Raw genomic sequence first — 27,752 nt, forward strand, 5'->3', positions numbered from 1 at the left:
AGCTGTCCGCGTATGTGTCCGTTAGTTGTATGACTTCTGAATATTTTATGCAGCCATTCATTTATATCAAGCCGTGTAATGGAATCAAGGATGCCAATATTCATTGAAGGGTACAACATATCAGGCCAGAAAAGTTTACAATTATTCTACAATAATAATGCCCCTGGACCCTAGAAATGAACTTTTGACGCCCCGAATTCCAACCCCAGAGTTCCCTCCGTTCCCCCGGAGCAGCCCCTTAAACCGCCTTATCGTGCTGCCGAGAAAGCCTATCCAGAGCGAAAGCTGCGCCACGAATTTAAGCGCTCGCCCACCAAATGATCAGTTCTGAGAATCAACGTACCTAAATCCTCCATGTTTTTATTCTTGTGCTTCCTTTCCCGTGGCCATTTTCCGTGCATGATCCGATCAAATGCTGCAAAATCATTCAAAAGGTAGTAGACGCCAGCCATCAAACAAAACACACCAAAGGAAAAGATCCACACTCGTGCCGTTGTGACAAGGTGTTTTACTGGCTCCTTCTGCCCGCCGTTGAGCAAGCCAAATACGCAGAACACAGTCGCAACAGCATCAACCGTCAAAACAGCCGATATCAGCTGCCAGGATGGCCAAGAAGTCCAAAACGGGCCATCAGCACGAGTAATAAAGATCAGCCAATTCTCCGACAGAGCGATTTCGAGGAACAGAATTGAGTCTCTTTTGCCAAATTTCTCGGCTATACCCCCTTTTACAATGCCATCTTTAGTTTGAGCAAGCACCATTGTTGTGAGACATATAAATGATGCTCCAGCCAAGATGAGCCCCATAATGACGGAGATACCCCATAGCTTTGGCAAATTCCACTTGACCGGGGTCCGCGAGAATGGCGCCCTGTCATATGCGATTGCAAGTGTAGCAATGTCTGCGAAAATGGCAATGAATACCACAAGTTGAATCTTCAAGCTCTCGTTGAGCACGGCAATCCAGAGGCCCAGGAAAATATCCATGTGCAGAGACAATGCAATACGGTACACCACGTACGCATGCATTCTGTGGAAGATCTGTCGTGAAGTCTTAATTGCATCAATGATGGCCGAAAGGCCAGGTGCGAGAAATACAATATCGGCGGCAGAACGTGCTGCATCCGAGGACCCTTCCACAGCGATCCCAGTGTCAGCCTTTTTGAGCGAAGGAGCGTCATTCACACCGTCACCTGTCATTGCAACTAAGTGGCCTCGCTGTTGCAGGATATCGACCACGTTGTACTTATGCTGAGGGAAGACTTCAGCGAAACCATCTGCGGCTTCAACGAAGTCATAGATTGCAGATCCTGGCATGTCCCCTCCACCACCGAGTCCGAGCCTCTCAGAGTTGTAAACGTTTTCCCCTAGGCCCAGTTGACGAGAGGTCTCCTTGGCAATCCCAACCGCATCGCCCGTCAACATCTTGATCTTCAACCCAAGATCAATGGCTTCTCGAATGGTCTTGGCGGTGTCGTGACGAGGCGGATCGGAACAGGGCATAATACCCAAGAGCTGCCAAGGGTTGCCGGCTCGCTTGCGAGCAACTCCAAGGGAACGGAAGCCACGGCTTGCGAACCCAGCCACTTTCTCGTTGTATTGTTGGACTGTCTCTTCGGATAGTGGACCGGCTTCGAGGACCATTCTCATGATGCTTGGCGGTGCTCCTTTGACGCAAATTATCCGTTCACCTCGAGCTGATTGCACGAGAGCGGTTACTTTCTTGGAAACGGGGTCGAACGGTGTGAACTCAACCACCTGATAGTTCATGAGCATGTCTTTGACACCAGGATAACGCCTGATTGCCTTCAGAAAAGCTTTATCAATTGCATCGATTCCACGTTTCTTGCGTGAAGCAGCCAGGCATGCTGTGAGCATGAGCTCGCTAGTGTCGATTCCCTCAACAGTGTACGGTTCTCCTAGCGATAATTTGTTCTTTGTAAGGGTACCGGTCCTTGAGACAAGATGTTAGTATCCAGACTCGCTCATGGTTAATACTTCAGGTAACAGCCCCTCAGAGAAGATGGTTGAGTAATAGTCCGGTCGATTGTGGAAGATTCTTGGGAGGTGGCCTTAACTTACTTGTCACTGCACAGAATCTCAACCCCAGCAAGGGATTCAATGGCTGACAACTTCTGTACAATAGCGCGCTTCTTTGCTAGGAAAGCCGCACCAACAGCCATTGTGGTAGTGACGACGGCCGGGAGACCAACTGGTACGCCGATGATCGTGATGGCGAGCGTAAATGTAAGAATTTGAACGATGGGGTTTGAGCGATAGAATGAGGAAATCCAGACGACGAACAGTGTGATTACGACGAGGACCAGAAGTACACTACCGATACCGTGTAGTACTTGAGTGAAATGACCGGTGCCTGCTGCGGCAGCATTGACGAGGGCGGCAGAACGGCCAACAAACGTGCTGTCACCGATTGCCGTGACCATCATGTAGCCTTCTCCGCGCTTGATCGTGGAAGACTGGTAAACCGTTTCACTCATTCTCTTTTGCACAGCGAGCGATTCTCCGGTAATCGAGGATTGATCGACCTGCAAGTAGGCCCCGGAAGTAATTAGGATACCGTCCGCTGGTACAATGGTGCCCTAGAGCCGTCGATGTCAATACCTTCTGCATCCGATTACTCAGGCTCGAAACCTCATGGAAACGTACCTCATCAAGGTGGACGATGTCCCCCGGAACGAGGCTAGGCACATCCAATTCGGCCAGAATCCCACCGTTGCGCAAGACTGTACATTTCTGTGCCAGCGTCTTCTTGAGTTCCTTGACAATATTCCCAGCTTGATAGTCTTGAATGAAGCCAACAACTGCATTGAGCAAGAGCAAGCCAGCAATGACTCCTAGATCGATCCAGTCTTGCAGGCCCGCGGCAAGGACAAACGCCAACTACCAAAGTCATGTCAGCTGGAAACCGACTGGTGTCGAGGGGGATGAGCCTCGACAGAAAATCGGCTCGAGGGATACGCATCCTGACTTACGAGCATGACACACTGGATCGGCCCAACAAAGAACATAAGAAACGTTTTTAGATGACTACGATTCTCCTCTTTCATCATGTTCCATCCATACCTCTTCCTCCTCGAGAGGACCTCGGCGTCATCTAAGCCCTGATCGGGAGTTGTCTCTAGCAGCGAACTGGGAACGGCTCTAGCCTCTCCAACAGTAGGAATCTCGTCTTCGATGGACAGCTCCTCTTCGTCATCTGACTCGAGCGAGGCAAGCAGTGCGTCAAAATCCTCGATCGGATCAGTGTTCGCGGGAACGGTATCGGGCTCGCTGGGTGAAAGCTGGGCTAGAGCATCTTGAAGGGTGGATTTCTCCTGGTTGTAGTACCCGCCGATTTGGATGCCGGGAGAAAAACGCCCTGGATTGCTGGGCCTTCGATTCTCGTCGGAGCGCTGCCGAGTGGGCGAATTGACAGCAGTTGTGCCAGCAGCGGTTGTACCAGCCATCGTAGCGTCCATCTCGTACTCTTCGGACATATAAGATTGATATACGTTTTAGTATGCAACGAGAAGGGCTGTAATCAAAATTGCTGTAAACGGAGATGGGTAAGGTGCCGGAGCAAGGTGGGCTGGAAAGGTAAGCATGCTGCATACATGGTTTGCGAGGAAACAGAAGCTGGGACGCTCTTGCCATAGTGGGTATATACCTCAAAGAGTGATTGGAGAAGGGAGGCACGACAAAAACAAATGCAGCCAGTCAGACCAGCCTTTACATGTAGTATTCTTTCTTCTTTCGAAATAGCGTGACCGAGTAATCGAGTGACGGCCATCAGAATACCCTGCCTACTGCCAAGACGATCTCTTCACCAATGATTACGGGACTCAGCAATGACTGCCTCTCATAGCTTTGTGAAATGTTCGAAGACTCGAAATAAAAGGTGAACATGACCCCTTTTCTCTCCTCTCATCTCCACCCTTGAAGCTGACCCAGTGCCATCGACCATGTTCGAGAATCAACGGTCCGATCAAGCCCAAACTACTCCCTTTCTCCAACCACTCTTCGGCCAAAACTTTCCTCTCGATCGCAGCGATCGATCAAGTCGCCCGTTCCTAGAAGAACAATCGCGCGTCGGTAACCCTCTGCAAGACTGAGGGACACGACATGCGTAATAGAGAGCCAGGGCTAGGCAAGTCAACGCCGAAGATGTGGCTGGTTATTACGATTGTGATGGCCGTTGTTGTTTTGGGGCATGGTTGGGGTGTGAAGAGATGGTGGTGGGAGGTTTGGGAGCGTCGTGAGATGGTAGATAGAGTGAGAGAGGAATAGAGAATAGGCGTATAGTACGAGGTTCCAAGCATGCACTACGAGACTGTATATCAGGGCCTTAATTTTGCATCATTGGTCTGGTGAAGTTCGATTGTCATTGCATCTCATCGTTGCATGCAAGTTTGCTTCTGATCTAAAGTACACGCATAAGCAAGTATTTCTTGCTGCCTTGGGATGAGCAGACATCTCTGGAAAATACATCGCTATCCTAGCAAGATTCTCCACCACCTTGCATTCCGCGGACAATTGGGTAAAACTCTCGTACGTGAAACTTTGCTGGAGTGCAGCTGCCTGAGCGAACTAAATAAATAGTCGGCTATTGGTCGTAACGCCGTGCCTGGAAGAAGTGCGCAAGTCCATCATCGAACGCCGTTGTGGGTATGTCGCTAGAACCGATAATGCCCTGAATGCCTTGCTGCTCGTCGGTTAATCCACAGGAGAAATTGCTTTGAGAGCATTCAAGTAGCCCCAGGTGGCGGGGGCTGCGCTGGCGTAGTCCCGGGCATGATGAACCCAGGCGGAAATTGGAAACCATTTGGCATGCCAGGGAATTGAAAGCCAAAGCCAGGGACAGCAGGAGCAACGCCGATGGTATTGTTGTCATGGTTGTCGTTGCGCTCTGGCTGACGGTAGCGTTGCTGTTGGGGTGGAGGGTTCGAATTGCTCGGCGGATCTCGAGTAGAGCGCGGGCCTTGCTGACCGCCTTTGTCTGTAGCCATACGTCTGCTGATTGCTATGTAGAAGATCAGTATTAGGTATCAACTGGAGAAGAGGGCGGAGGCGCGTTACCTTTGGACGAGACACCAGCGCCGATCTCAATATCCGGCTCTTCGACGACGATCCCTGGCTCGATGGACTTGCCACCTGTACCACCATACTCTGCTGACAACATCCATTTGCGATCTGCATCGGTGAGGCGGTCGATGGGAATGATGCTGATACCAGTCTGGTAGTCGCTGCAATCACGGGGCCCGAAGCCGACGCCCCAGCGAGTCTAGATTATGTCAGTCAGTAAAGGAAGACCATGGGGGCCGAAGAGATGCTTGAATGGGAAGGGTGATAATGGACTTACTCGAAGCTGCATCTCAGCTGATTTATAACGCTCCATTCCTTCTTTTGCAGTCATTGCGTCGCTTCGAGAAAGCATCTTGACAAAGGCGTGGCGCTTGTCGACATTAACGATGCATGTCTGCACTATTCCGAAACCCTGAAATATTCCCCGCAGAACATCTTCCGGGGAACTTGGAGATGATTAGAAACATTTGGGATATCTGGATAATCAATTCACTCACGTTACACCACCGACGAACAGAGTCCGACTGAGGACTTTATGATTGTCAGTATTGATTGAGCACTCTTTCGTGGGGCTGGCTCGGCTTACCCTTGATGTGGTTAGGGGGAAGTGAATGGTCGTACTGCAGATTTCTCGGTCCTGGGGGTGGCAACACCTGCTCCTGTCCGGGACTGTCACTCCTACGATAAGGAGCTGGTGGGCTTCTTTGACGATATTCATTTCGGTTTCTCTCTTGGCGGCCTGACCTGCCGCCACGACCATAGTCACCGTAGCTAGGACTATCCCGCCGACGAGGTGGAGTAGGTTCGCGACGTCGATTATAGCCACTTGGTGACCGGGAGCGCGAACGATGGCCTCTATATCGGCCGGAAGGGGAGCGCATATTGTACGAGTTATCATACCCATTACGATCACGTGATGAGTCATCCCTCCCTCCATTTTGCTGCCAGCTGGGTTGGGCTGGAGCGCTGGAAGCACCACCACCAACAGTGCCAGCAGCCATGAGAACTTGAAGCACAGTGGCCCATTGGTCTTGTGGGACACCTTGCGCTTGCAGCATTTGAATAAGTTGGACCTGTTGCTGAAGAGCTTCAGGCGTGGTGCCTTGCGGCATCACTGGGTTTGCGTGCACGTTTGTCTGCCCACTGGGCATACCCTGATTCAGACCAAAGTTCGAAGCACTACTCATGACTCCAGCAAATGGGTTTGCGCCGATTGCGGCTCCTGGTACATTTACAGGCTGAACATATTGCGGTGCAGAAGCAGCTGGGTTTACGGACGAATTCATGTGCTGCTGATATGCATTCTGTAAGTTTGGTACATTGATTGGACTAGCCTGGGAAGGCATTCCAGGCGCTGCAGTAGTATTCGTCTTAGCCATATCTGCGAGAGCCTTCAGAATCTGCGATGTGTCCGCTCGGGGAGCACCAGCAGTTGCGATGTTCCCATTTGATTCGTTGAGGGGGATGAACTCCTTTGGGGGGGTTCCAGCGGGCGTCGTTGATCGAGGATCTACAGACAAAAGAAATGTATCAGAAGCCATATTACACCCAATTGCGTTTTCCTCTTTCTCAGAAGCAATTGATTTTGGGGGAAATCTTACCGTAGGGAATGGGAGCTGCTAGCTTCTGCTTAAAGCCGTCAAGCATGTTGCTCGGAAAAGTACTTCCACGCTCCCAAATGTCAATGAGCTTCAACAGTCTAGCCTAATGCGCAGAAGTATACGTGAGTATGGAATTACAGACAAGTACGGGGGAAGGAGGGATTTTCTTGTTTTTATGTCGACAGATCAGAGTGGCCACAGCAGCGCAAGCACCTATGCTGATGACCAACTGATCCATAGCCCCAAGCATGCTTTCTAGGAATCGTACCTTTTGTTCTTCAGGGCAGTTGGTGAGGATATCTGTCATGAAAGAAGGCAACAATTCAGTAACACGATTGACACCGGCAGCGAAAGTACCATCTGGTGCAGATGGGCCAAAAGTCTGCCCAGCCTTGCGTGCCTGCTCTACCCATGCTCGTGTTACAGAGTCTACAACATAGAGAACGCCTAGCTTATGTGATGCAGGAGCCTTTTTGAAGTGTGTGTAGACGCGTTGGATGAGGACGGTTTCGGACTGTAAGGAGGCAGGGAGGTTAGTGACTGTTGATTGAACGAGATGGGAGGGGTGTACATGAGCAGACGTACTTGGATGTTTGCATTGCAGAGAGTGGTGATGCTCGAGATCTTGCCCCCAGTGACCCCAGGTGGCTTCAGGGCCAGCATGGACTGTAAGATGGCGTCGAGCTCTGCTACGCAAGACATGGCTGCGATGTCAGAAGATCGATAGATACAGCTTACTCCAGCCAATTTCAGCTGTGCCTTTGATCGAGGAACAAATTACGGTCGCAGTACGACTAATTGCCTTGCCAGCAGAGGCGAGTAATGCCCTTTGTATTTGCTATTGAAGTGACAAAGGAGAGAAAAGAAGGTGTGAGCCTGAAGGTGAGTGTCGAAACGTGGTGACTGGAGGCGTAAGAGTGCAGAAGTGGTGAATAGTCACAGAACTGGTGCGGGAGTGTCGCACGAATCGAGGTCTGAGTAAGACGATCAACAGAGCCACCACAACCTGCAAAAGTACTGGTGATGCAAGATCTTGACCTCCGCTACACTTTAAACCGTATGCTGATGCGTGTTCGATTTTCTTCTTCCGTGTGGTGATAGAAGGTGATTGTTGTGGATGATGTTAAGGTTGGTAAGAATCAAGGTGGAAAAGCGGACAAGTTCATGACTGAGAATTTCACGCTAATGGAATCCGGCAAGTTCCGATTCGGAGTGCCAAGTGATTCTGATCCTGGTGGTGCCACTCGTCTTGAATGGGAACAGAGCAGCTGGTGAATGAGGTTGAGACCTAATAGTTGAAGACAAGTGGAGACATGAAAGCAGCAAGCAGATGGGTCTGACGCAAAGTCGAGAGTACACAGAGGAAAGGACAGGAGAATAAAAGTAGGTAGGTACTTTGAGACTTGAGAGTGCCCGAGATAAATCGGTAATTATCGGCATTACATACCTTACCGTACTTTAGACTAGCGGGCGGGCATTGTAGCCGGGCATTATTACGTTGAGCTGATGAGAGCATTTTCTTTTCCCTTTGAAAGCCCAGCTCTCTCAAAGCAACACCACAACCTAATTGACTTTTGACATTCCCATATACTACCATGGCAACAGCTCTACGTTTCAGCAATGCTGCCCTGCGCCCAGCATTGAGCTCCGTCCGATCTCCAGCTAAAACTGCCGCATTCAATGGCTTACGATGCTACTCTTCAGCTAAATCACAAGTAGGCTTAACGCCTACCGCATGGATGAGCTAGCTGACTGGCCTTCTAGACACTCAAAGAGTCATTTGCCGAGAAGCTCCCAGGCGAGATTGAAAAGATCAAGAAGCTGAGAAAAGAATACGGCTCCAAGGTCATTGGCGAGGTGACTTTGGACCAAGTCTACGGTGGAGCGCGCGGTATCAAATCCCTGGTCTGGGAAGGCTCTGTCCTCGACTCAGAAGAAGGCATTCGGTTCCGAGGGAAGACAATTCCCGAATGTCAAAAACTGCTGCCCAAAGCTCCTGGCGGAGAAGAACCATTGCCGGAAGGTACAAAGACCTGCGGACTTCCCAGACTCTCCATAAAGCTGATCGACATTAGGTCTCTTCTGGCTCCTTCTGACCGGCGAAGTTCCCAGCGAAGAACAAGTCCGAGATCTCTCAGCAGAATGGGCCGCCCGCTCTGACGTTCCTAAATTCATCGAAGAGCTCATTGATCGCTGCCCCAATGACCTCCATCCAATGGCTCAGTTCTCCCTTGCGGTCACAGCTCTCGAACACGAATCTGCCTTCGCAAAAGCTTACGCCAAAGGCATGCCCAAGAGCGAATACTGGAGCCACACATTCGAAGATTCAATGGACTTGATTGCCAAGCTACCGACCATCGCCGCCAGAATCTACCGCAACGTTTACAAAGATGGCAAAGTGCCTGCTGTACAGAAGGACAAGGACTACGCCTACAACTTTGCCAACCAGCTCGGCTTCAGCGAGAACAAAGACTTCATCGAATTACTGCGATTATATCTCACAATCCACACCGACCATGAGGGCGGCAATGTCAGCGCTCACACTACGCACTTGGTCGGCAGCGCTCTCAGCTCTCCCATGCTCTCACTCTCAGCAGGTCTCAACGGCCTAGCTGGCCCGCTGCACGGCTTGTTCGTCTCCCTTTCTACCCCTCCAAAACCACACCGCTGACTAATTTCGCAGAGCCAATCAAGAAGTCCTCAACTGGCTACAAAAGATGAAGAAGCAAATTGGTAGCGATCTCAGCGACAAGGCCATTACGGACTATCTCTGGTCCACTCTGAAATCTGGACAAGTCGTTCCCGGCTATGGCCACGCCGTCCTACGCAAGACCGACCCCCGCTACGTCTCTCAGCGCGAGTTTGCTCTACGTCACTTGCCTGATGACCCAATGTTCAAGCTGGTCAGCCAGGTATATAAGATCGCGCCAGGAGTTTTGACAGAGCATGGGAAGACGAAGAATCCGTTCCCTAATGTTGATGCTGTAAGTGGCCCCTTAGCTCTACCACAATGCAGGGCGCGAGCTGACTTCTGTTATAGCACTCCGGTGTTCTCCTTCAATACTACGGCTTGACCGAAGCTAGCTTCTACACAGTCCTCTTCGGTGTTTCACGTGCGATTGGTGTCCTACCACAACTGATCATCGACCGTGCGGTTGGTGCGCCCATTGAGCGACCTAAATCTTTTAGCACGGAGGCTTGGGCGAAGCTTGTTGGAGCAACGTTATAGGTAACTGCACGCTATGTAAAATTGGGCGGGGTGGTGAGTGGTAAGAAAACTGGATACAGAAGAAGGGAGGGGCTTGGTTTTAGCGATGCAAGTGTATTGCCTAGATTGATTGATGATATTGCGTCCTTAGCTCCAAAGATTGCATTCTCAGCTTCACCGATTCCAAGTGTGCCATTGCAACTGTGCTTTGTGTATCCATTCGTACCTCGTCAATGATTCTGTGCACTTTGACCCAATCGCAGTGTATAATGACCTTGAAAGCTGGGTTTCTATATCAGAATGACAGAAGGCGAAACTACGATCCGTCTCACATACAAGTACAAATCCCCCTCACCGAACACTTGTAGCTTGGCAGAAATCTATCACGAAGCTTTCAGCATCGTCACCAGACATTGCCGACATCGGTAATCACGCAATTCGATCATCTCTCTCGCCCTGATGGGCAACATCGTCGACGCTATCCGACGTTCCTCCTCTGCCACAAATATAGACTTCATCGCTTCGATGTTGTAATTACTCACTCCCTTTCTCTCTTAACTTTTATTCTTCCAGTTACTAGCTTTCCAGTCTGGTTTCCTCTCCTCCACCACGTCGCGCTGCGGTGATCCTTCGCTGCTCGGCAGATAGCTTCTCTTACTACATGAATTGTAGTACATCGGTCCGATGCTGTACGTACTTATCATCTATCCTTTCTCGGCATTGCTGACGTTTTTCAATTCACACCAGCTCGATTCCTTCTACCCTACCACATGATTTGTGATTATTTCTCGGCAGCTCGCCATCTGCTTCGAGTCACTGCGTAAGCACTTCTCTTCAAGCAAAGAGAGCCTCTTGATAGATTTCTTCTTTCCTCGTTGCACCTAGTAGTACACTGGATTCAAAATCGGGGGCATCTTGTCGTTGAGACAAAGAATTGATTTAGAAAGGTAAGCTAGAATTCTTGCCCGAGTTGAGCCATGCAAAGGGGGTATGCGCTGGAAAAGCCACAGAGTGTTATTGTAGCATGCAACATCTTGCTCCACTTCCGTTGCTTTCCAACAGAAAAAGCTATGCAGCAATGGGTGTCCGCCAGGCAAAGCAATCCGAGTCTCGAGATGAGATCCTACAGCCGCTCACAACAATCATTCGTTTCATGTCCGTAATAGCCAGCTCAATGGCCAAAAAGATCTTACCGTGTGAATAGCCATTCACACCATCAATGACGTAGTCTCGTATGAAATGGATCATCCTGGTGTACGTCACACGTTTCCCACCATCATGGCCTCACTTCGTTCCTTCTCCGCTCGAGACATTTTCCATTCCTCCCTGTAGTATTCTGGATTGTAAGGCTTGCGAGCACCGCCAACAGGCATATCGTCCACTACTTCCTCCCTCATCTTCCCTGCGTAATTTTCGGAGTGTTTGCTCTCGCAATCCCCTTCGCTCTGGATGAAATCCTTCAACAGAGCCCCTGCGTCCATGAAAAGCCGCCACTCTGGCAAAAGGCCGCCGTCACCGTCCATATCTTTTGCCACAAGTTCCCATTCGACGGCATTTCGAAGTATTGCAAGAACCATGCATCCTGCGAGCCACCGTAACTCGTCATTTGAGTGTGTGATTTCATCGATCTTTTTCACGTTTTCGCCAAACCCTGAGCGTAGCTTAACAAGGAAATTCCCGCAGCGTAGATGTAATCCAAAGTAGTCGAAGGTAAGAACAGATAATTCCGTGGTAATGGCAGTTTTGACACATTGAAGGAGTGGAACCATACCGATCTGCCAAGATTTGATCCAATGTTCACGGGCCGCGCGTTGTGAAGCGCTGTTCTTCGTAGGCTCCTTAAAGACAGCTTCGACGGTCTCGAAGGTCCACTTGATTGTGTTGTTCATAATATGTCGGTCTCGGAAGGCGCTGATGACTGCAGACGCTTCGTGCCAGTCTCGACCAGTCTTGGAGATCGACGGTGTAAAAGGGAGGCTCTTCCGGCCTGAACGTCTCTTGCCACCCTTCGCGAAGATCTTTGGCGAGATACCTTGCATGGGCATCAATCGCTTGAGGCAAGATTCCAGGTTGTTTGGGAGGCCTCCAAGGAAAAGCATTTCTGGCGTGATAATGCTAACGAAAAGATCCATGTCTGGCCACGCAAGGTCCAGGTTTGATGTCAATCGAAGCGCAAGGTAAAGATGAGTGGTGGGAAAAGTGAACAGAGAGTTTTTGGCAAACTCTACTCCCAGATTATGAAGCATGATGCCTAAGGGAATTTTAATCAGACCACAGAGAAGCAGGTCACGAACGAGAAGCCTGCGCGGTTCCGGATGATTCGCACATACCGTGTCGTGCAAGTAAACCGTTGCCTAATCTCAGCGTTGTCATCGAGGATGTAGCCATGGATATAGTAAATCGTTCTCTCGAAGCGAGAGTCCTTCGCTAGCCGCTTGTATTGAGAGCCAACTTGGGCTTTGGGTTGCAGCTGGCCTATTCTCTCTATATTCTCTAGTGTTGCTATCGCGTCTCGACCTGCGATTTGTAATTCCTGAAAAGCCTTCCGATAATCACTGCCGGTAACTTTGTTAATGTCAAGAAAGACCTGAGTAGCGAAGCAGAGCCAACCAGAAATTGACTTTTGACCCCTTGCTACTTCCCTAAGACCTGCTATCATTGTATCTTCGCCAGGGATGGCAAGGCCAAATAGGCCAAGGTAGACGATCTCAGTTAATGTCTCCAACAAGAATATTTCGTCCTCGGCAAGCTTTGCTTGGACTTCAGCGTAGGCTTTGCCAGACACCGTGGGACTACTGCTAGCATCGCAGTCGCTACGTGATTTCCTAGACGCCTCAGGTTCTACCTGATTTGGGAATCGACGTTCCCACTCGAAGAGGATCTGCGTAGTAGGCATGTAGATAAAATCTGCCATGTCTGTGATTTCGTAGTTGAACAAGTCATCTGGCGCCTCCTTGTACATAGCGTCCACGCCACTGACCATGCAAAATCTGAGGTAGAACAATAAACTGACTGGTCTATACTTCTCAAGCGACGGAAAGGCCTCGTGAAGTTCACCATCCGCCTGGCGGACCGCATCAAATGCAGTGTCCGTCACAGTGGATGCTGTCATGAGACTCGCTTTGCTGAGCTTATAGTCTTCCCATGTCTTCTGGATGAACTGGCGAATGCTTTGCAGATCGGCAAAGCAGCAAAGGACTGCAAAGCGTACGTCATGGTCCTCGGCCTCGCATACAACATGGCGCCGTTTTGGCTGCCCTTGCCGAGCCGATGTTGGAGTGCTTAAGTCGTCCACTTCTGTCTCTGTTGGCTCATGGACCTCAAGGGCAGCAAATCGGTTCTCCAGACTGGCTTCCTTTGCATCCGGTTTTGTCGTCCGCGAAACTTCGGGTCCTTTACAATAGGAAGCGTGCTGAGATTTCAATATATTGAGGACACCTTCCAGTGTATCGATGAAGTAGTCGTGCGTCGCGTTCGACTCGCGAAGCGAAGGGTCTTCTTCAGATGAGGCGAAAAGGCTGGAATACTCTCTTCGGAGTTTGACTGTATGCTGCAGTAGATTGACGAAGGTTTCTGGAATACTGAGTCTCTTGTTTTTGACAATGATGTGAGCAAGCTCTGTAAATTGAGCCAAGCGTAGGCGAAATGCTGGAGCAAGGGAGAAAGAAGATGACTCCTGTTGTTGGGCCTCCTTTCTTGCCTTACCTTTCAATCGACCTCCAAGCGCCTTCGGGGATATGTTCTTATTCTGGCAAGACGCTGGTCTGTAACCACATCGTTCAGCTGTCTCCAATAGCCATTGAGCGATCCTGTCAGTCTGCTTCTTTCAGCGTTTGCAAGTATTGTCGAAGAACAGATCTGACTATAGATATAAGGAGAGGAAGAGAGGCGTTAGACACCTGTGGGACGATTTTTCTGGTGTTCGACGTTGTCTGCTTCACAGATAAAGTCGATCTAGGAAATAATGAGAGGAATACAAACCGTTCTCTGGCAACAAGACGGAAGGAGAGGGCGCGAGGAAAAGTCAGCGTTAGTGTGGCCTGCTTTCCGTTGCTGTGCGTGCTGAGTCTGTGGGCAGTGATTGTCAGTTCGTCAATTCCTGTATGCTCGTTAATCTGTAGAATAAGTGAAGCTTTGGCGCGTCGTGAGGCTCTCGGCGACCGAGATAGTGGCCTATGGAGGTTAATAAGACGATGAAATGTTTTGATGAGCACTAAGCCAAAAGATTGGCCTGGTAGCGCGCCCAACCAAGCGCGCCAAGCTGTTTCGGTTAGCGGCTGGGGAGTGGACCCTGAATCGGCATGGGAATTGGGAACGGTGAGCTTCAAAGAACTCCGAAGACCTCGGCGATTATCAAATTCATCTTTTCCGCCGTACCGTCTTCATACCTTTCCATTGCGATTGGAGTTGCGGATTCTGACCAGTCATCCTCTACAAGACTATACTGGGCTCCAAGTCTCAAGCGAGGTCTGGTCTTATCTGGTTTGAAAGAGAGAAAGGATCCCCTTCTTCTTGCTGCAAGCTAGATTTGAAGGCTCGACCTCTGTACTTGTCTCAGCAACGAAGCGCCACTCTTCCCTTGGTCAGGGCCATAGTCATACAACCCAAGTGTAATGGCCGCAACACCAGTCGCAGGCTCTGCACCGGCAACGCTCGAGAAGAAGCCTGTCAAGTTCAGTAATCTTCTATGTGAGCAACATAGGACCAAACGCTGGTCTGGCAAGTCTGACATGGGTCTGATATAGTGGGTGCTGGTTTGAACATGTTTGAGTAAGTCCAGTTATGGCGTGGCGATGCTTGTGAGTGCGCTGACATCTTGCCTCTCCAGAGTCACTACTCTAGGCCAGGTACCATGAGCCCGCAGTCAAGCATTGTACCTGACGGCAGACTAACGCCGAAACCTAGCCTCTTGAGGTAGTCAAGACAACGATGGCGGCCAACAGAGGCGACAATTTCGTCGGAGCTCTCTCAAGAGTTTGGGGACGAGGCGGTGTACTAGGATGTGAGCTTGGCCTTCCTATGACTTTAGGCCATACCTTCACTAACACACTACCTCAGACTACCAGGGTCTTATCCCCTGGGCCTGGATAGAAGCTTCCACAAAAGGCGCAGTTCTCCTCTTTGTCGCCTCCGAAGCCGAGTTCTACGCCAAATCCTTCGGAGCCAATGACTTCGTCGGTGGCATCTCCGGTGGTATGGCCGGAGGTGTCGCCCAAGCATACGCTACAATGGGCTTCTGTACTTGCATGAAGACCGTTGAAATTACAAAACACAAGATAGCGGCAAAGGGCGTTAAGCCCCCAGGAACTTTTGAGACATTTATGGATATCTACCGAAAAGAGGGAATAAGGGGTATCAACAAGGGGGTCAACGCTGTCGCGATACGGCAGACTACGAACTGGGGCTCAAGATTCGGTCTATCACGTTTGGCAGAGTCGGGCATCAGGTCAGCAACAGGAAAGGAGGAAGGGCAAAAGCTCGGCTCTTTAGAGAAGATATTAGCCAGTGGACTTGGTGGTGGACTGAGTGCTTGGAACCAACCCATTGAGGTCATCAGAGTCGAGATGCAGAGCAAGACCGAAGATCCAAATCGGCCTAAGAATTTGACTGTGGGAAAGACGCTAAGATACATCTACTCGAACAACGGCCTCAAGGGTCTGTACCGTGGTGTGACACCTCGGATTGCCTTGGGTGTCTGGCAGACAATATGCATGGTGGCGCTGGGTGACATGTGAGTTGTTGCTCATGCAACACTCGAGTCCATCACTAATAATTTTCTATCAGGGCGAAGGAAGCTGTCGAGAAGCTCACTGGGGACGAAGTTACAGCCAAGCGTGAGTCATCTTCGACGCTCCCGCGACCTCCTTCATGACTTCATATTTGATCGCAAAAGAGGCATGCTGACTCCGAATACCTAGACTGAGGGGGAATGAACGTCTATGTACCTTGAATCCTGTACGTCGATAAGAAGCGTAGTATTACTCCTGCTGCCGCGCGACTTGTAACACACATGAGGCGATCAGCTTTGTTATTGAACGGCCAGCACGGCCGAGCTCGGCTTGTTCTCACACGGCGAATGGATAGAGATTGTGGAACAGATCCGCCATGTGACAAGCCAAAAATCATATTGCTCTAGCGTCTTCGCCTAAGACTCCCATTCTTATATACAGATCGACGCCAGCCCCGTGCCTTTCGCAATGCCCAATGCTGCGCTATATCCGCTCAGTAAGCACATTCACAAATGATGCATAACATATCATATCGTTACATGACTCCAGCAGCCTTGCTCTTCTCTCTATATTCCTCAAAGCTACCAGTTCCGCCATCTGCACTAGCACCATCGTCCTTTTTCTGGTCTTTGTCCGTCTTCGCATCCCATTCTTCTTCCTCCGCAGCAATGATTTGTTCAAATCTATGCTGCTGGCCTCTGGCGAGGTAGATGGGCGCGGACTTGCGCTGCGCAACGGCTTCAGTCATGAGGACGTACTTGATGCTTGAGCCTGGTGCCTCAAACATCGTCTCCGTCAACAACCTCTCACAAACGGTTCTCAGCCCTCTCGCCCCCGTTCCCATGCCCAATGCACTCTTCGCCACTTCTATCAAAGCCCCTCTTGTGAATCGCAATTCTATACCACTCAGCTGAAATAGCTGTTCATACTGCTTTATCATGCTGTTTCTCGGCTCAGTCAAGACTCTTACCAGCGCGTCTTCGTCGAGTGCCGATAGAGCCGCTGATACAGGTATGCGGCCTACAAGTTCAGGTATCAAGCCGTACGTTTGCAGATCTGTAGGCTCGACTAGATCGAGAAGGTTATATTCGGTTAGTGTTGGTTGGTCGGGCGATTGGGGTGCGAAGAAGGGGAGATGTTTTTCAAAGAGCTTGCTTTCCTCTGATCCGGCCTTCACAGAGATGGTGCTATCTCGGCCACCTGACGACACGGAAGATGATGAGGAAGAAGAGCGTATAGGCGAGCCGAATCCTATCGAGCCTTTGGCAATGCGATTCATGACCATTTTTTGCAGACCAGTAAAGGCGCCGGCGAAGATGAAGAGAATGTTGTCTGTGCGAACGTTATATGTTTCTGCTTTTGATGGGCCAGAGGAGGTATTGCCTGAGCCGGAAGAGGTGGAGGAGGGACCGCCCATCATGCCGCCGGAGAGCGGACTGTTGGTCGGATAGCTGGAGTTGGAGGAACCAGGCGCGCGTGCGGACTTCTCTTGCTTGGCTTGGATTTGGAGGGTCGTTCCTTCGATTATTTTGAGAAGTGCTTGCTGTACGCCTTCACCTCCAACATCTTTGCCGTGGCTGACTTTCGCCGTGCTAATTTTGTCTATTTCATCGAGGCAGATGATACCTCTTTCTGCAGCTGCAACATCGTAATTTGCAGCTGCTAGTAATCGCTGGACGCAGATTTCAGCGTCTTCGCCTATGTAACCTGCTTGAGTGAAAGGCGTGCAATCGGACATGCTGAAAGGAACCGCCAACACCCGGGCAAGGGTTTTGGCCATAAGCGTCTTGCCTACGCCTGAGGGCCCGAGGAGGAGTATGTTGGCTTTCTCGAGGGTGAGCGGTGATGCGTCGAGGATTGGGGCAGCGCCTAAGCCGGAAGACGGGGGGTTCAGAGGGATGGCTTGCTGGTGGCCCGGGAATTCGTCTTGAGCGCAATTAGCAAATTTACATTCTCCACGAGAAGTTTTGCTATACCCTCCATTGGATGGCTTTCAGCCATCTCCCTTCGTAGCTGCTGTTGTAGAATCTCATGCTCTTCATCTTCTCGCCGTTGCGACTCTTGTATCCTTTGATAATGATTGTATACGGCCACACTCAAAACCTTTTTTGCCCGTTCCTGCCCTACGACAAAGTTATCAAGATGCTCCTTCAAAGCCTTTGGTGTTAGTGTCGGCGCCCCAAGAATGGAGGCATCTCCAAGAGGCCCCGATGTTCTCCCTCCAGGCTCATATGACCCTGTGAATGGCTGGCCTGTGAAGTCTGAGCGGCGGAATTGGGAAGAGGAGCGTGATGACGTGGACGTGTTGAAGGAGCGGTATATGGAGGAGAGGGATAAATATGAGAGTCTTGCTTGGGGTTGAGGAGACCCGCAGGCAACGAGAAGGAGAGCCATTGACTTGGTTTCGATTAGGAATAAGCCATGGTGCTCTTAGCTCCTTGTATCATGCTGCCTTGAATTGAAGGAGCGTAGGCAGCAACCGCTCTCTTCTGCTACCACTTGCTTTGATATCGAAGCTTGCTCACATTTGAGACATTGTCATTGTCGCCGATACCGATAAGGGCAAACTTGAGGGCACGGGGCTGGCTAGAGTAGTTCCAAGGACTCGGGCAAACTCAGCGTTCGACCTAGCAAGTCCGGCGTACTTTAGCTCTCTTTTCGTTTCTAATTTTCTTCATTTCTACGCTTGCCATTGACAACGAATCGAACATTTTACGCTCGTTATGCTTCTAAACGATTCTGAGATCGTTGAGTATTGTGCGCCCACCCGGAATAGCACGATGTTTATCAAAAGGGGGCGCAATATCCTAAGATGTGTCATAATCATCGAGGGTCACAGCACTACCCTGACGTTGACGTTTACCGTAGGGTACAATTACCCCTACGGATCGGAATCGGAGCACCCTGTGTTAAATATATCCACTGTAAGATGTGGATATCCTGTAAGACGTACCAAAAAACAATTCTCGACACCTGGATCTTTTCTTAGACTGGGCTTCACGTCGGCAAGAAACCTTCACAATAAAGCTCAGAATTAGACAACACTGGAGCAATTGCAGCCAGAGGAAGCACACCGCAAGGAAGAACGGCACTAAAGACAGTGAGTATGCTACAACAGCAAATATAGTTCGACCTCGTCACCGAAAAAGTCGACTAGTGGTCCTGCTACAACGGCACTCAATTCTTATCAATCCTCTTTCTACTTCAGCTTACAACGGTATTGCGGCAAAGTATAAACTACAGCACCAGTTCCACAACAAAAAGATGCAGAACACATGCGTGAGAAGCTGGAGGGCTGAGAGCATGAGCTGGAGCATCAAATAAACTTTGCAAGCGCGCTACAGCATCTACCGGGCGCAGGACCTATCCAAACGCATACATCGTGGTGGCTCCACACATTGAATCTCAGGTACGTGCTAATCCTCCGGTGGGATGTTGGGTATCCACTGTACTTCCTTCAGGCGGCACGCTCGCTACACTGACAGAGACAACGAGTTTGCCTTGACAGATTTCAAGTTCCCCGCATCCCACCCTTTCTGCTCGAATTTGCTCCTGTGTTTCTGTGTCCCACGCTTCTTCTTAATTTTCTTTGCCTGAGGATATATCTCGCTGATATATCGAAATCGTCTCACCGAAAAGAACTTCTTAGTGGTAGCGGCACAATAAGAAGGTGATTTAGTGACGAAATAATACGTTGATATGGCAGTTCGAGGTGGCGACGAGATCATAATCCTGCTGTCCAGAACGGCAATACCGACTTAATTGGTCGACTGTTTGCTAGAATGGTGTTTGATGTTAGACAAATACTTAAATCTAATGGCAACAAAGATGATCTCGTTTGGAAGCCTAGACCGTGAAGGCCTAAACGTCAGTTCAAAATGAAGAAGTTGAAAACCGTTATTTGGGATGGTGTATCCGCGTATCACGATGCCATGCTAGACTTTGGGGTCTAGTTGATGTTTCCAATAACTCTCGTGGATGCTATAATGATCTCACGAGGCTTTGTCGGGTCTCGCTTGGATACTGCTTTGTCCGACTTCCTTGTCTTGAAGTTGAGCGAATGTGGATTGTCTGAGGAATTCACGGGTGATTACCATGTCCACTCTTTCTAGGATTGAAAGTGCGTACGAGTATTTACTTCTGAAACTTGATTGTGTTGGGCTGGCTCGCTTTGAAGACGTGAAAGCTCCGACTTCCGATGAATTACTCAACGATTTCGCTGAGGACTCGAGGGCATGTTCCGTGTCGACTTATGGTTAGATACTGATGGCAATGGTGTCATACTTGTCTCTTGTTAGTTGGAATGCTTCTCGCTCAAAGCAGCTGGTGGCTCGGTCTTGTCATCGCTCGTGGAAGTCTCCCTGTCTCCTCCCGGAGTACTAACCTGACAATCTGAGTGAGTCACAATTGTCCATTCCCAATGACGTCGGTTTCAACACGCCGAAGCTGGAGGGAAAGGAAAGCTTTGTCTGAAGAGCAGTGGTGGGCAAAGGATGGGCTCACGGCAATAAAGGGCAACAAAAGACGAGAGATTTCGAGGCTCAACGAAGCGCCGAAGACGTTCTAGAGATGGCATCGAATTCTGCTGGGTATGTCACAAGTCACAAGGGCTTTCACACAAGGGCTTTCACAAAATGACTTTCACAAAAGGGCTTTTGTAAGTCAGACGGAGGAATGCGTCAAGTCCGAATTCACCCTCGCAAATTGTTGTTGCGTATTGGAATTTCATAGTCTCTGGGGTACTAGTACGGATACGGCTAGAGATTTTGTTGCCGCCCTAATGCACCATGACGATTGCGGGGCAAGTCGTTGGACGTTGAGCTAGCCTTCACGCTCCTAGAGCAAACCCACCATCAACACATGTCCATAGAGTTAATTATCATTAGAGGAAACACTCTCGACTCTTCTATTCCTTGCCTTGCATTCAATTGAATCTTTCTTTCTCCATCGGTTGTGGCCTTTGCAGCAACTGATCCGCCTTGGCCAAGCCGTCCCACCGCATGCTCAAACGAGTCCGCAAGGGCGTTCACAAAATGACTTCTGCCTTGAACTCCGAATCCGAAAACTCCGTCATGGGGATGACGGGTGGAAAGAAAATACCTGCAGATGGCACAGGTAAGTGCCCGTCGAAAGCTTCGAGGTGCCCCAATTGACTTGTTCAGGCGTAATCAAGCTCGACCCATGGCTAGAACCTTTCAAAGATGCTCTCCGAAGCAGATACAGCCACGCTCAGAAGTTGATCAAGACAATTGATGAGACAGAGGGTGGTCTGGAGAAATTCAGCAAGGGTACTGAGAAATTTGGCTTTGTGGTCCATGACAATGGAGACATCACGTATCGAGAATGGGCTCCCAATGCTTTACGAGCATATCTAATTGGCGATTTCAGTAAGGCGTTCTCCTCAAGTTCTTCCCTAGGTTCATCGCTTATAGGCATTCGTCACAAGATGAATGGAACAGGGACGCCACGCCAATGACCAGAGGTGAATATGGGCGCTGGGAGGTTACGTTACCTTCAAGAGATGGGCAGCTCGCAATTCCACACGGCTCCAAAGTCAAGGTGGGCTCTATAACTTGGAGGTGATAGGCTTCAATTGCTGACATATGTGCACAGATCTCTCTGGTCATACCTACGTCACATGAACGCTTAGAGCGAGTACCAGCATGGATCACTCGCGTCACCCAGAACCTAAACTTCTCGCCTGTCTATGATGGAGTATTTTGGCATCCACCACAAAATGAAAGATACACTTTCAGACACCCACGGCCGCCCAAGCCAAAGAGCGTCCGCATATACGAAGCCCATGTAGGTATATCATCTCCCGAGCTACGCATCACAACCTACAAAGAATTCACGAAGAATGTGCTACCAAGGATAAAACATCTTGGATACAATGTCATACAATTGATGGCCATAATGGAGCATGCATATTACGCGAGCTTTGGCTACCAAATCAACAGCTTTTTCGCCGCGAGCAGCCGGTTCGGCACCCCAGAAGATCTGAAAGAGCTGATAGATACCGCACATGGCATGGGCATCACAGTGCTCCTGGATATGGTCCATAGTCATGCGTCGAAGAACACTGAGGATGGTCTAAACCAGTTCGATGGGACAGACAACCTGTACTTTCATGAAGGTAGCAAGGGCGTGCATGAGCAATGGGATAGCCGGGTATTCAATTACGGGCATCATGAGGTTCTACGTTTTCTATTGTCTAACTTACGATTCTGGATGGAGGAATATAGATTTGACGGGTTCCGTTTTGACGGTGTTACGAGTATGCTTTATACCCATCACGGCATTGGAAGGTAAGTAACCCGGCAACGACTTTCGTGAATGCCCACTGATACGCGTAGTGGATTCTCCGGGGGCTATCACGAATACTTTGGGCCCAACGTCGACGAAGATGGCGTTATATATCTCATGCTGGCTAACGAAATGCTCCACAACTTGTACCCTAATTGCCTTACCATTGCAGAAGATGTTTCGGGGATGCCTGCACTATGTGTGGCGTTATCCCTTGGGGGCATTGGCTTCGACTATCGGCTTGCTATGGCGATTCCAGATATGTACATCAAGTGGCTTAAAGAGAAAGAAGATGCGGATTGGGATATGGGTGCTCTGACGCACACTCTCGTCAACCGAAGACACGGGGAGAAGACAGTCGCTTACGCTGAAAGTCACGACCAAGCGTAAGTCGGTTCCGGCGATACCGTAGGATTGTGCTGACGGACTATGCCAGGCTCGTGGGAGACAAGTCACTACTGATGTGGCTATGTGATAAGGAGCTGTACACTAATATGTCAATCCTCTCAGTATTTACACCTGTCATCGAAAGAGGCTTGAGCTTGCACAAGATGATTAGACTCGTCACGCACGGTCTTGGAGGGGAAGGATATCTCAACTTCGAAGGCAACGAATTTGGCCACCCAGAATGGCTTGACTTCCCTAGAGATGGTAATGACAACAGCTACTGGTATGCTCGGAGACAGTTCAATCTCCCGGACGATGACATGCTACGATACAAATTTCTCAACGAATTCGACTGCAAGATGCAATGGACCGAGGAGAAGTACGGCTGGCTACACTCGGACGAAGCGTGTCTTAGCTTGAAAAACGAGCAAGACAAAGTGATTGTATTCGAACGGGCTGGACTTTTATGGATCTTCAACTTCCATCCTACTCAAAGCTTCTCAGACTACCGTGTGGGCATAGAGGCGGCGGGGACTTATCAGATCATTTTGGATACAGATGACCCGGCTTTCGGTGGATTTGGAAGGAATGCCAAAGGGACAAGGTTCTTCACCACACCTTTCCGGTGGAACGAACGGAAGAATTTCATTCAGGTGTACATCCCGGTCCGCACTGCAATTGTGAGTCATTCCGCTCTCGTACACGGAGCCATGCTTTGGATATAAGCTGACAAATGCCTCGACAGGTGCTTGCATTGGAGTCTACGCTTTAGACCGAAGGAGCACCAAAGGCCAGCCTGGCCCGTCACGGCGGTGATGATATTGCACCTGGTCTTGGTATCCTAGGGTAATTGGCTAGGTCGTATATAGCAGCTTTGAAATCGTCTTCGTTTTTGAGCATCATGAGACCCAAGATAAGTGTTTTGTAGAACCCAATGAGCCCGTTCGGCTCCCCCCGATGCGGAGCATGGACATTTGGTGGGGGAGCCAAGTCCGCCGGCAGCTCGGCGTTTACCCGAAGTGACGTGCCCCACCCAAAATTTCCTTTTCCAACAACGACATCATCAACAACAACGCAAAAAGGAAAAAACAAAAAACAAAAAAGGTCCCCTCAACTATTCCCAACTCTTCCATTCTTTATTATACACATTAAAGATAATCATGTCTGAAACACTCGTTGGCATTAACGGTTTCGGCCGTATTGGCAGAATCGTCTTCCGTAATGCGTATGTGCCCCGCCGTGCTTTTTCCCTGTCATGCCGGCAGCGGAGCTCAAGATAATAACCTATTGGCAGCGTCGAGCACGGTGATGTGAAAGTCGTGGCAGTCAATGACCCCTTTATCGAGCCTCACTATGCTGTAAGTTCAGACTGAGGCCTCTCGATTGTCAACGTCGCCGAGTCTTCGGAAGCTCGGACTAATTCGACATTGCTTTTTCCTAGGCATACATGCTCAAGTATGACTCTCAACATGGCCAATTCAAGGGCACTATCGAAGTCAAAGGCTCAGACCTTGTCGTCAACGGCCAGACCGTCAAATTCTATACAGAGAAAGATCCCGCCAACATCCCATGGAAAGACACAGGCGCATACTACATCGTTGAATCGACTGGTGTCTTCACCACCACCGAGAAGGCCAAGGCCCATTTGAAAGGTGGCGCCAAGAAGGTCGTTATCTCGGCACCTTCCGCAGACGCGGCCATGTTCGTCATGGGCGTCAACGAGAAGGAGTACAAGTCCGACATCGAGATCATCTCCAACGCCTCTTGCACAACCAACTGCCTGGCTCCTCTCGCCAAAGTCATGCATGACAATTACACCATCATTGAGGGTCTCATGACTACTATCCACTCCTACACTGCTACCCAGAAGACCGTGGATGGACCTTCTTCAAAAGACTGGAGAGGTGGACGCACCGCTGCTCAGAACATCATTCCCAGCAGCACTGGTGCGGCTAAAGCCGTCGGCAAGGTCATCCCCAGTTTGAATGGCAAGCTTACGGGCATGTCTATGCGTGTACCTACTTCCAATGTGTCAGTTGTTGACTTGACTTGCCGCTTGGAGAAATCGGTCACCTATGATCAGATCAAGGAGACGATGAAGAAGGCTTCAGAGGGAGAGTTGAAAGGTGTGACTAAAGTAGTGAAACGACACTTGGATTACAGCTAATCATAATTAGGCATTCTGTCCTACTCGGAGGATGCGCTTGTTTCCACTGACTTGAATGGAGACAATCACTCCTGTATCTTCGATGCTACCGCCGGCATTTCCCTCAACGAGCATTTCGTCAAGCTCGTTGCATGGTATGACAACGAGTGGGGCTACTCCCGCCGTGTCCTGGATCTCTTGGGTACGTACCAATCTTTGGCTATGTCGCTAGGCGAGCTCTGCTGACTGTGCAATAGCCTATATCTCCAAGATCGATCACTCGAAGTAGGAATCAGGACAGAGCGCTGGGGTTCGATGCATGCTATGAGCGACCATGTCTAGGCCTCGAGATTATGACCTCTCTGTGGCTAGTACGGTGGCTATGTGTTGATGCGTTGTCAAATGGCTTAAATAGATACATGTGGCCAAATGAAAAATCAAAACCATGAACAACTTTTCCAAATACCACTCACTACTCTTTCTGCCAGACCTATACAGGATTTGGGAAAGCAGCCATGCATGTCATGCATGCACATAAGATTTTTTTGACGGCACCGTCATAACCATCACCGATTCTTGACATGTTTTTCCCAGTCTCACAGCTTGGCGAACAAATTCTACGTTGAAATATGGAGTGAAGCGATAGCTGTACACCCCCTTTGTGCCCATCCGCGCCCGCCCCCCCCACTTCTCCAAGCCAAACATTCGGGTACTATCTCCGGGCTGATTGGGCTAGGCGCAGTGTCGGAGCGCTTTAAAGCCGGGTTAAATTGCTACCTGAGTGCGTGGCTTGTGAACCGGATCCTCCCTCCCTTCGGGGATCCCCTCCTGTACAGTACTCGCTCCTACACAGTTTTCGGTGGATATTCGTATTGACCCGGAAAGTGCCCCCAGAATGCAAAACAGAGTGCGTCGGGTCTGACACCCATGGTGCCCGGAAGCTGTACGCTAACCGTAGGCGGTTGTGTCCCCCAACCCCTCCCAACTTTGAATACGATACTTGTTTTTAACCCACAAGTGCGGTTGGCAATAATAACTTACCGAGGTATATTTCTTGAACGACGAATCGCGGAAAAGACCATTCGCATACAAAGTGGTCTGGAATATCAGAGCGCATAAAATGGATTGCAAACGGTCTTTTGTTAAATAAGATGATTGGAAAAGGATGTGATACACGTACACCCCCTTTTGATACATGTACACCCCCCCAAATCCGATTAGCTTCCGCGCGGCCGCTAGTTGCATGAGGTATAAACCTCGCACATAGCCGAAGTAGGGCCGAAAGAGGTGGGATTACACGAGGCGGACAGCGAGGTAGTCGACAGCGAGGTGGACGTGGTACGCCAGCCTACATGCAGAGTAACGAGATCATATTTGATACCTTTCAGCTGTAGGAAGGCTAGGTGGCCAATAGGTAGTGGATATTCGAGTACGATAGGCGTATTTCTAGTAGCAACGAGAGAGGGTAGCCAGCCAATCAGCTATCGCCATAGAAGGACAATCCAAAGACCTCATAATTCGATGATTTGAAACGGTCTGATCTTTTAGACTTTATCAGGAGAGGTCTGGGAAGACTTGCCTTGCTATCACCAAGAGTCTCGGCAATATTCCCCAGTAAGCTATGTGCGAGGTTTTTACCTTACCTGTTATCACTAGGAAACGCAGTTTACTAGGAAATGCAGTTTTTTTAAATCCGATAAATCCGGCGCAACATCAAAATGCCTACTTCCCACTAAAATATGGCCTGGCCTACTGTCAAGGAAATGGATGACTGGGTCATGAATTCATGTGTGGTGTAAAAGATGTTCAATATTCTAGGTGCCCGCAGGGCAGATATGTGCGGTGCCAAGCCACGCTAGGCCCAAATGGGTGGTGGCTCTGGAGGAGGCCTTGGCGTACCGTAACAACATGCCCGCAAAGAAAGAAAAAAGACACGTCCTCGTGGCCTATGCCATTGACCAATCAGAATACACCGTTGTTACCGGCCATGATGCTCCTGATTCGCCTCCTTATCGTAGTAATTTGGCTGTGATCGTCGCAGTAGATCCTTCTCTTGTTTGCTCATTCCAGTGATGTGCCACACTAATGTGATATTGCCTAGGCATGCAGAGATAGCAGGCCAAATTGTAGTGTCGTTCTCCGCTTGCTGAGTGGCGATCTGACGTGGGATCGTGGAGAGTATATGACGTGGGATCTTGGAGAGCTGAGCCGTGTTCTTATTCTTCTCCGCAGTTTTCTCCGTAAATTTCTCCGCAGTTTTCTCCACATTTGCCTGTTGCAGATCGAAGTATCCCATCTCCTCCGCTCGTAAGTCGCCTAAGTTTGTATGGTAGGACGAGTCGTTCGTGTGAGAGAGTTTCTGCTGTGGTATTTCAATGCTGGGAAGCGGAGTCGCATTGGGATCCGGAGTCGAATTGAGAGGCGGAGTAGGATTGGGAGATGAAGTAGGATTTTGGTATAGTGCGGGGCCCAAAAACTGTTCGATTCTCTCTAATCTCTGCTCAAATCTCTGCATTTCTTGACGCATCATACCACCAAATGCAGTCATTAGGTCATTGATCGTAGCTTGTGAGAGGCCGGGGACCATTGACTGTGAATCTGGTGTGTTGAAGGCTTGGTAAGAGGTGCTTGGCACGAGTTCTCCGCTTGTTTCTCCGTTGTTAGAAGACATGATGTGATGTCAAATGGCCTAATGAAAGGATTGACTGTGTGGTCTGGTAGGCTGGTGAATAGCCTAATTGTCTGATTGCGTAGACTGAATCTAGCTGCGTAGCGGAAGCGCAAGGGAGCTGACTGTCGGTATATTGTGACTACTGGTCGAGTGACGATATAGACGACTTGGAAGAGGACCTGGGTTAGGTGTGGCTACCAATTGTCAAGGAAATGGATGACTGGGTCATGAATTCATGTGTGGTGTAAAAGATATTAATTATTCTATGTGCCTGCAGGGCAGATATGTGCGGTGCCAAGCCACGCTAGGCCCAAATGGGTGGTGGCTCTGGAGGAGGCCTTGGCGTACCGTGACACCTACCCTAACGCACTGAAATCTATATTCTAAAGAGTATAAACTATAGAGTATATTCTATAGTATAATTCAGAATTTAAATAATATAAATTAGTTTATTATTAACTAAGTAATAATTAATAGAAGGATTTAGAATTATCTATCTTTATTATAAGCGTACTCTTAATACACCACTCAGCCCTATGGCTTAGTGCCTTGACAGGAGGCATCTCCTACTATATCATGCCTCCTTCCTACATAAATAGTTCGGTAGCCTTATTATCCTTGAT

General features: G+C 49.5%; 10 protein-coding genes across 10 annotated transcripts; 4 read left to right on the top strand and 6 right to left on the bottom strand.

The window, feature by feature from the left end:
- Positions 1 to 238: 238 nt before the first annotated feature.
- Positions 239 to 3,496, bottom strand: HO133_003727 (uncharacterized protein; the record flags this gene model as incomplete). Its single annotated transcript, XM_037294649.1, has 5 exons — positions 239 to 285; positions 344 to 1,953; positions 2,082 to 2,599; positions 2,667 to 2,900; positions 2,993 to 3,496. 5 exons carry the CDS (start codon positions 3,494 to 3,496, stop codon positions 239 to 241), a joined length of 2,913 nt encoding a protein of 970 aa, XP_037149337.1.
- A 1,248-nt stretch (positions 3,497 to 4,744) lies between these two features.
- On the bottom strand, positions 4,745 to 7,384 carry HO133_003728 (uncharacterized protein; the record flags this gene model as incomplete). Its single annotated transcript, XM_037294650.1, has 8 exons — positions 4,745 to 5,019; positions 5,076 to 5,280; positions 5,359 to 5,527; positions 5,579 to 5,612; positions 5,668 to 6,591; positions 6,683 to 6,785; positions 6,951 to 7,196; positions 7,268 to 7,384. The coding sequence occupies 8 exons, from the start codon at positions 7,382 to 7,384 to the stop codon at positions 4,745 to 4,747; spliced, it is 2,073 nt and encodes a 690-aa protein (XP_037149338.1).
- An 893-nt stretch (positions 7,385 to 8,277) lies between these two features.
- HO133_003729 (uncharacterized protein) lies at positions 8,278 to 9,911 on the top strand (the record flags this gene model as incomplete). The annotated part of the gene is made up of 5 exons (XM_037294651.1): positions 8,278 to 8,397; positions 8,447 to 8,705; positions 8,758 to 9,313; positions 9,366 to 9,666; positions 9,723 to 9,911. The coding sequence occupies 5 exons, from the start codon at positions 8,278 to 8,280 to the stop codon at positions 9,909 to 9,911; spliced, it is 1,425 nt and encodes a 474-aa protein (XP_037149339.1).
- Positions 9,912 to 11,149: 1,238 nt separating this feature from the next.
- On the bottom strand, positions 11,150 to 12,136 carry HO133_003730 (uncharacterized protein; the record flags this gene model as incomplete). Its single annotated transcript, XM_037294652.1, has 1 exon — positions 11,150 to 12,136. The coding sequence occupies one exon, from the start codon at positions 12,134 to 12,136 to the stop codon at positions 11,150 to 11,152; it is 987 nt and encodes a 328-aa protein (XP_037149340.1).
- A 20-nt stretch (positions 12,137 to 12,156) lies between these two features.
- On the bottom strand, positions 12,157 to 14,286 carry HO133_003731 (uncharacterized protein; the record flags this gene model as incomplete). The annotated part of the gene is made up of 3 exons (XM_037294653.1): positions 12,157 to 13,654; positions 13,872 to 13,958; positions 14,279 to 14,286. 3 exons carry the CDS (start codon positions 14,284 to 14,286, stop codon positions 12,157 to 12,159), a joined length of 1,593 nt encoding a protein of 530 aa, XP_037149341.1.
- A 217-nt stretch (positions 14,287 to 14,503) lies between these two features.
- HO133_003732 (uncharacterized protein) lies at positions 14,504 to 15,813 on the top strand (the record flags this gene model as incomplete). Its single annotated transcript, XM_037294654.1, has 7 exons — positions 14,504 to 14,579; positions 14,636 to 14,660; positions 14,719 to 14,737; positions 14,796 to 14,892; positions 14,949 to 15,621; positions 15,675 to 15,724; positions 15,809 to 15,813. 7 exons carry the CDS (start codon positions 14,504 to 14,506, stop codon positions 15,811 to 15,813), a joined length of 945 nt encoding a protein of 314 aa, XP_037149342.1.
- Positions 15,814 to 16,154: 341 nt separating this feature from the next.
- On the bottom strand, positions 16,155 to 18,013 carry HO133_003733 (uncharacterized protein; the record flags this gene model as incomplete). Its single annotated transcript, XM_037294655.1, has 2 exons — positions 16,155 to 17,545; positions 17,596 to 18,013. 2 exons carry the CDS (start codon positions 18,011 to 18,013, stop codon positions 16,155 to 16,157), a joined length of 1,809 nt encoding a protein of 602 aa, XP_037149343.1.
- Positions 18,014 to 20,619: 2,606 nt separating this feature from the next.
- HO133_003734 (uncharacterized protein) lies at positions 20,620 to 23,084 on the top strand (the record flags this gene model as incomplete). Its single annotated transcript, XM_037294656.1, has 7 exons — positions 20,620 to 20,734; positions 20,782 to 21,006; positions 21,066 to 21,178; positions 21,233 to 21,927; positions 21,976 to 22,311; positions 22,362 to 22,992; positions 23,058 to 23,084. 7 exons carry the CDS (start codon positions 20,620 to 20,622, stop codon positions 23,082 to 23,084), a joined length of 2,142 nt encoding a protein of 713 aa, XP_037149344.1.
- Positions 23,085 to 23,472: 388 nt separating this feature from the next.
- HO133_003735 (uncharacterized protein) lies at positions 23,473 to 24,747 on the top strand (the record flags this gene model as incomplete). Its single annotated transcript, XM_037294657.1, has 5 exons — positions 23,473 to 23,537; positions 23,607 to 23,670; positions 23,754 to 24,438; positions 24,490 to 24,660; positions 24,716 to 24,747. The coding sequence occupies 5 exons, from the start codon at positions 23,473 to 23,475 to the stop codon at positions 24,745 to 24,747; spliced, it is 1,017 nt and encodes a 338-aa protein (XP_037149345.1).
- Positions 24,748 to 26,436: 1,689 nt separating this feature from the next.
- HO133_003736 (uncharacterized protein) lies at positions 26,437 to 27,129 on the bottom strand (the record flags this gene model as incomplete). Its single annotated transcript, XM_037294658.1, has 1 exon — positions 26,437 to 27,129. The coding sequence occupies one exon, from the start codon at positions 27,127 to 27,129 to the stop codon at positions 26,437 to 26,439; it is 693 nt and encodes a 230-aa protein (XP_037149346.1).
- Between the last annotated feature and the right edge of the window lie 623 nt (positions 27,130 to 27,752).

The sequence above is a fragment of the Letharia lupina genome (genome assembly GCF_014066315.1).
Source record: "Letharia lupina isolate WasteWater1 chromosome Unknown contig_18, whole genome shotgun sequence".
Classification (NCBI taxonomy): Eukaryota; Fungi; Ascomycota; class Lecanoromycetes; order Lecanorales; family Parmeliaceae; genus Letharia; species Letharia lupina.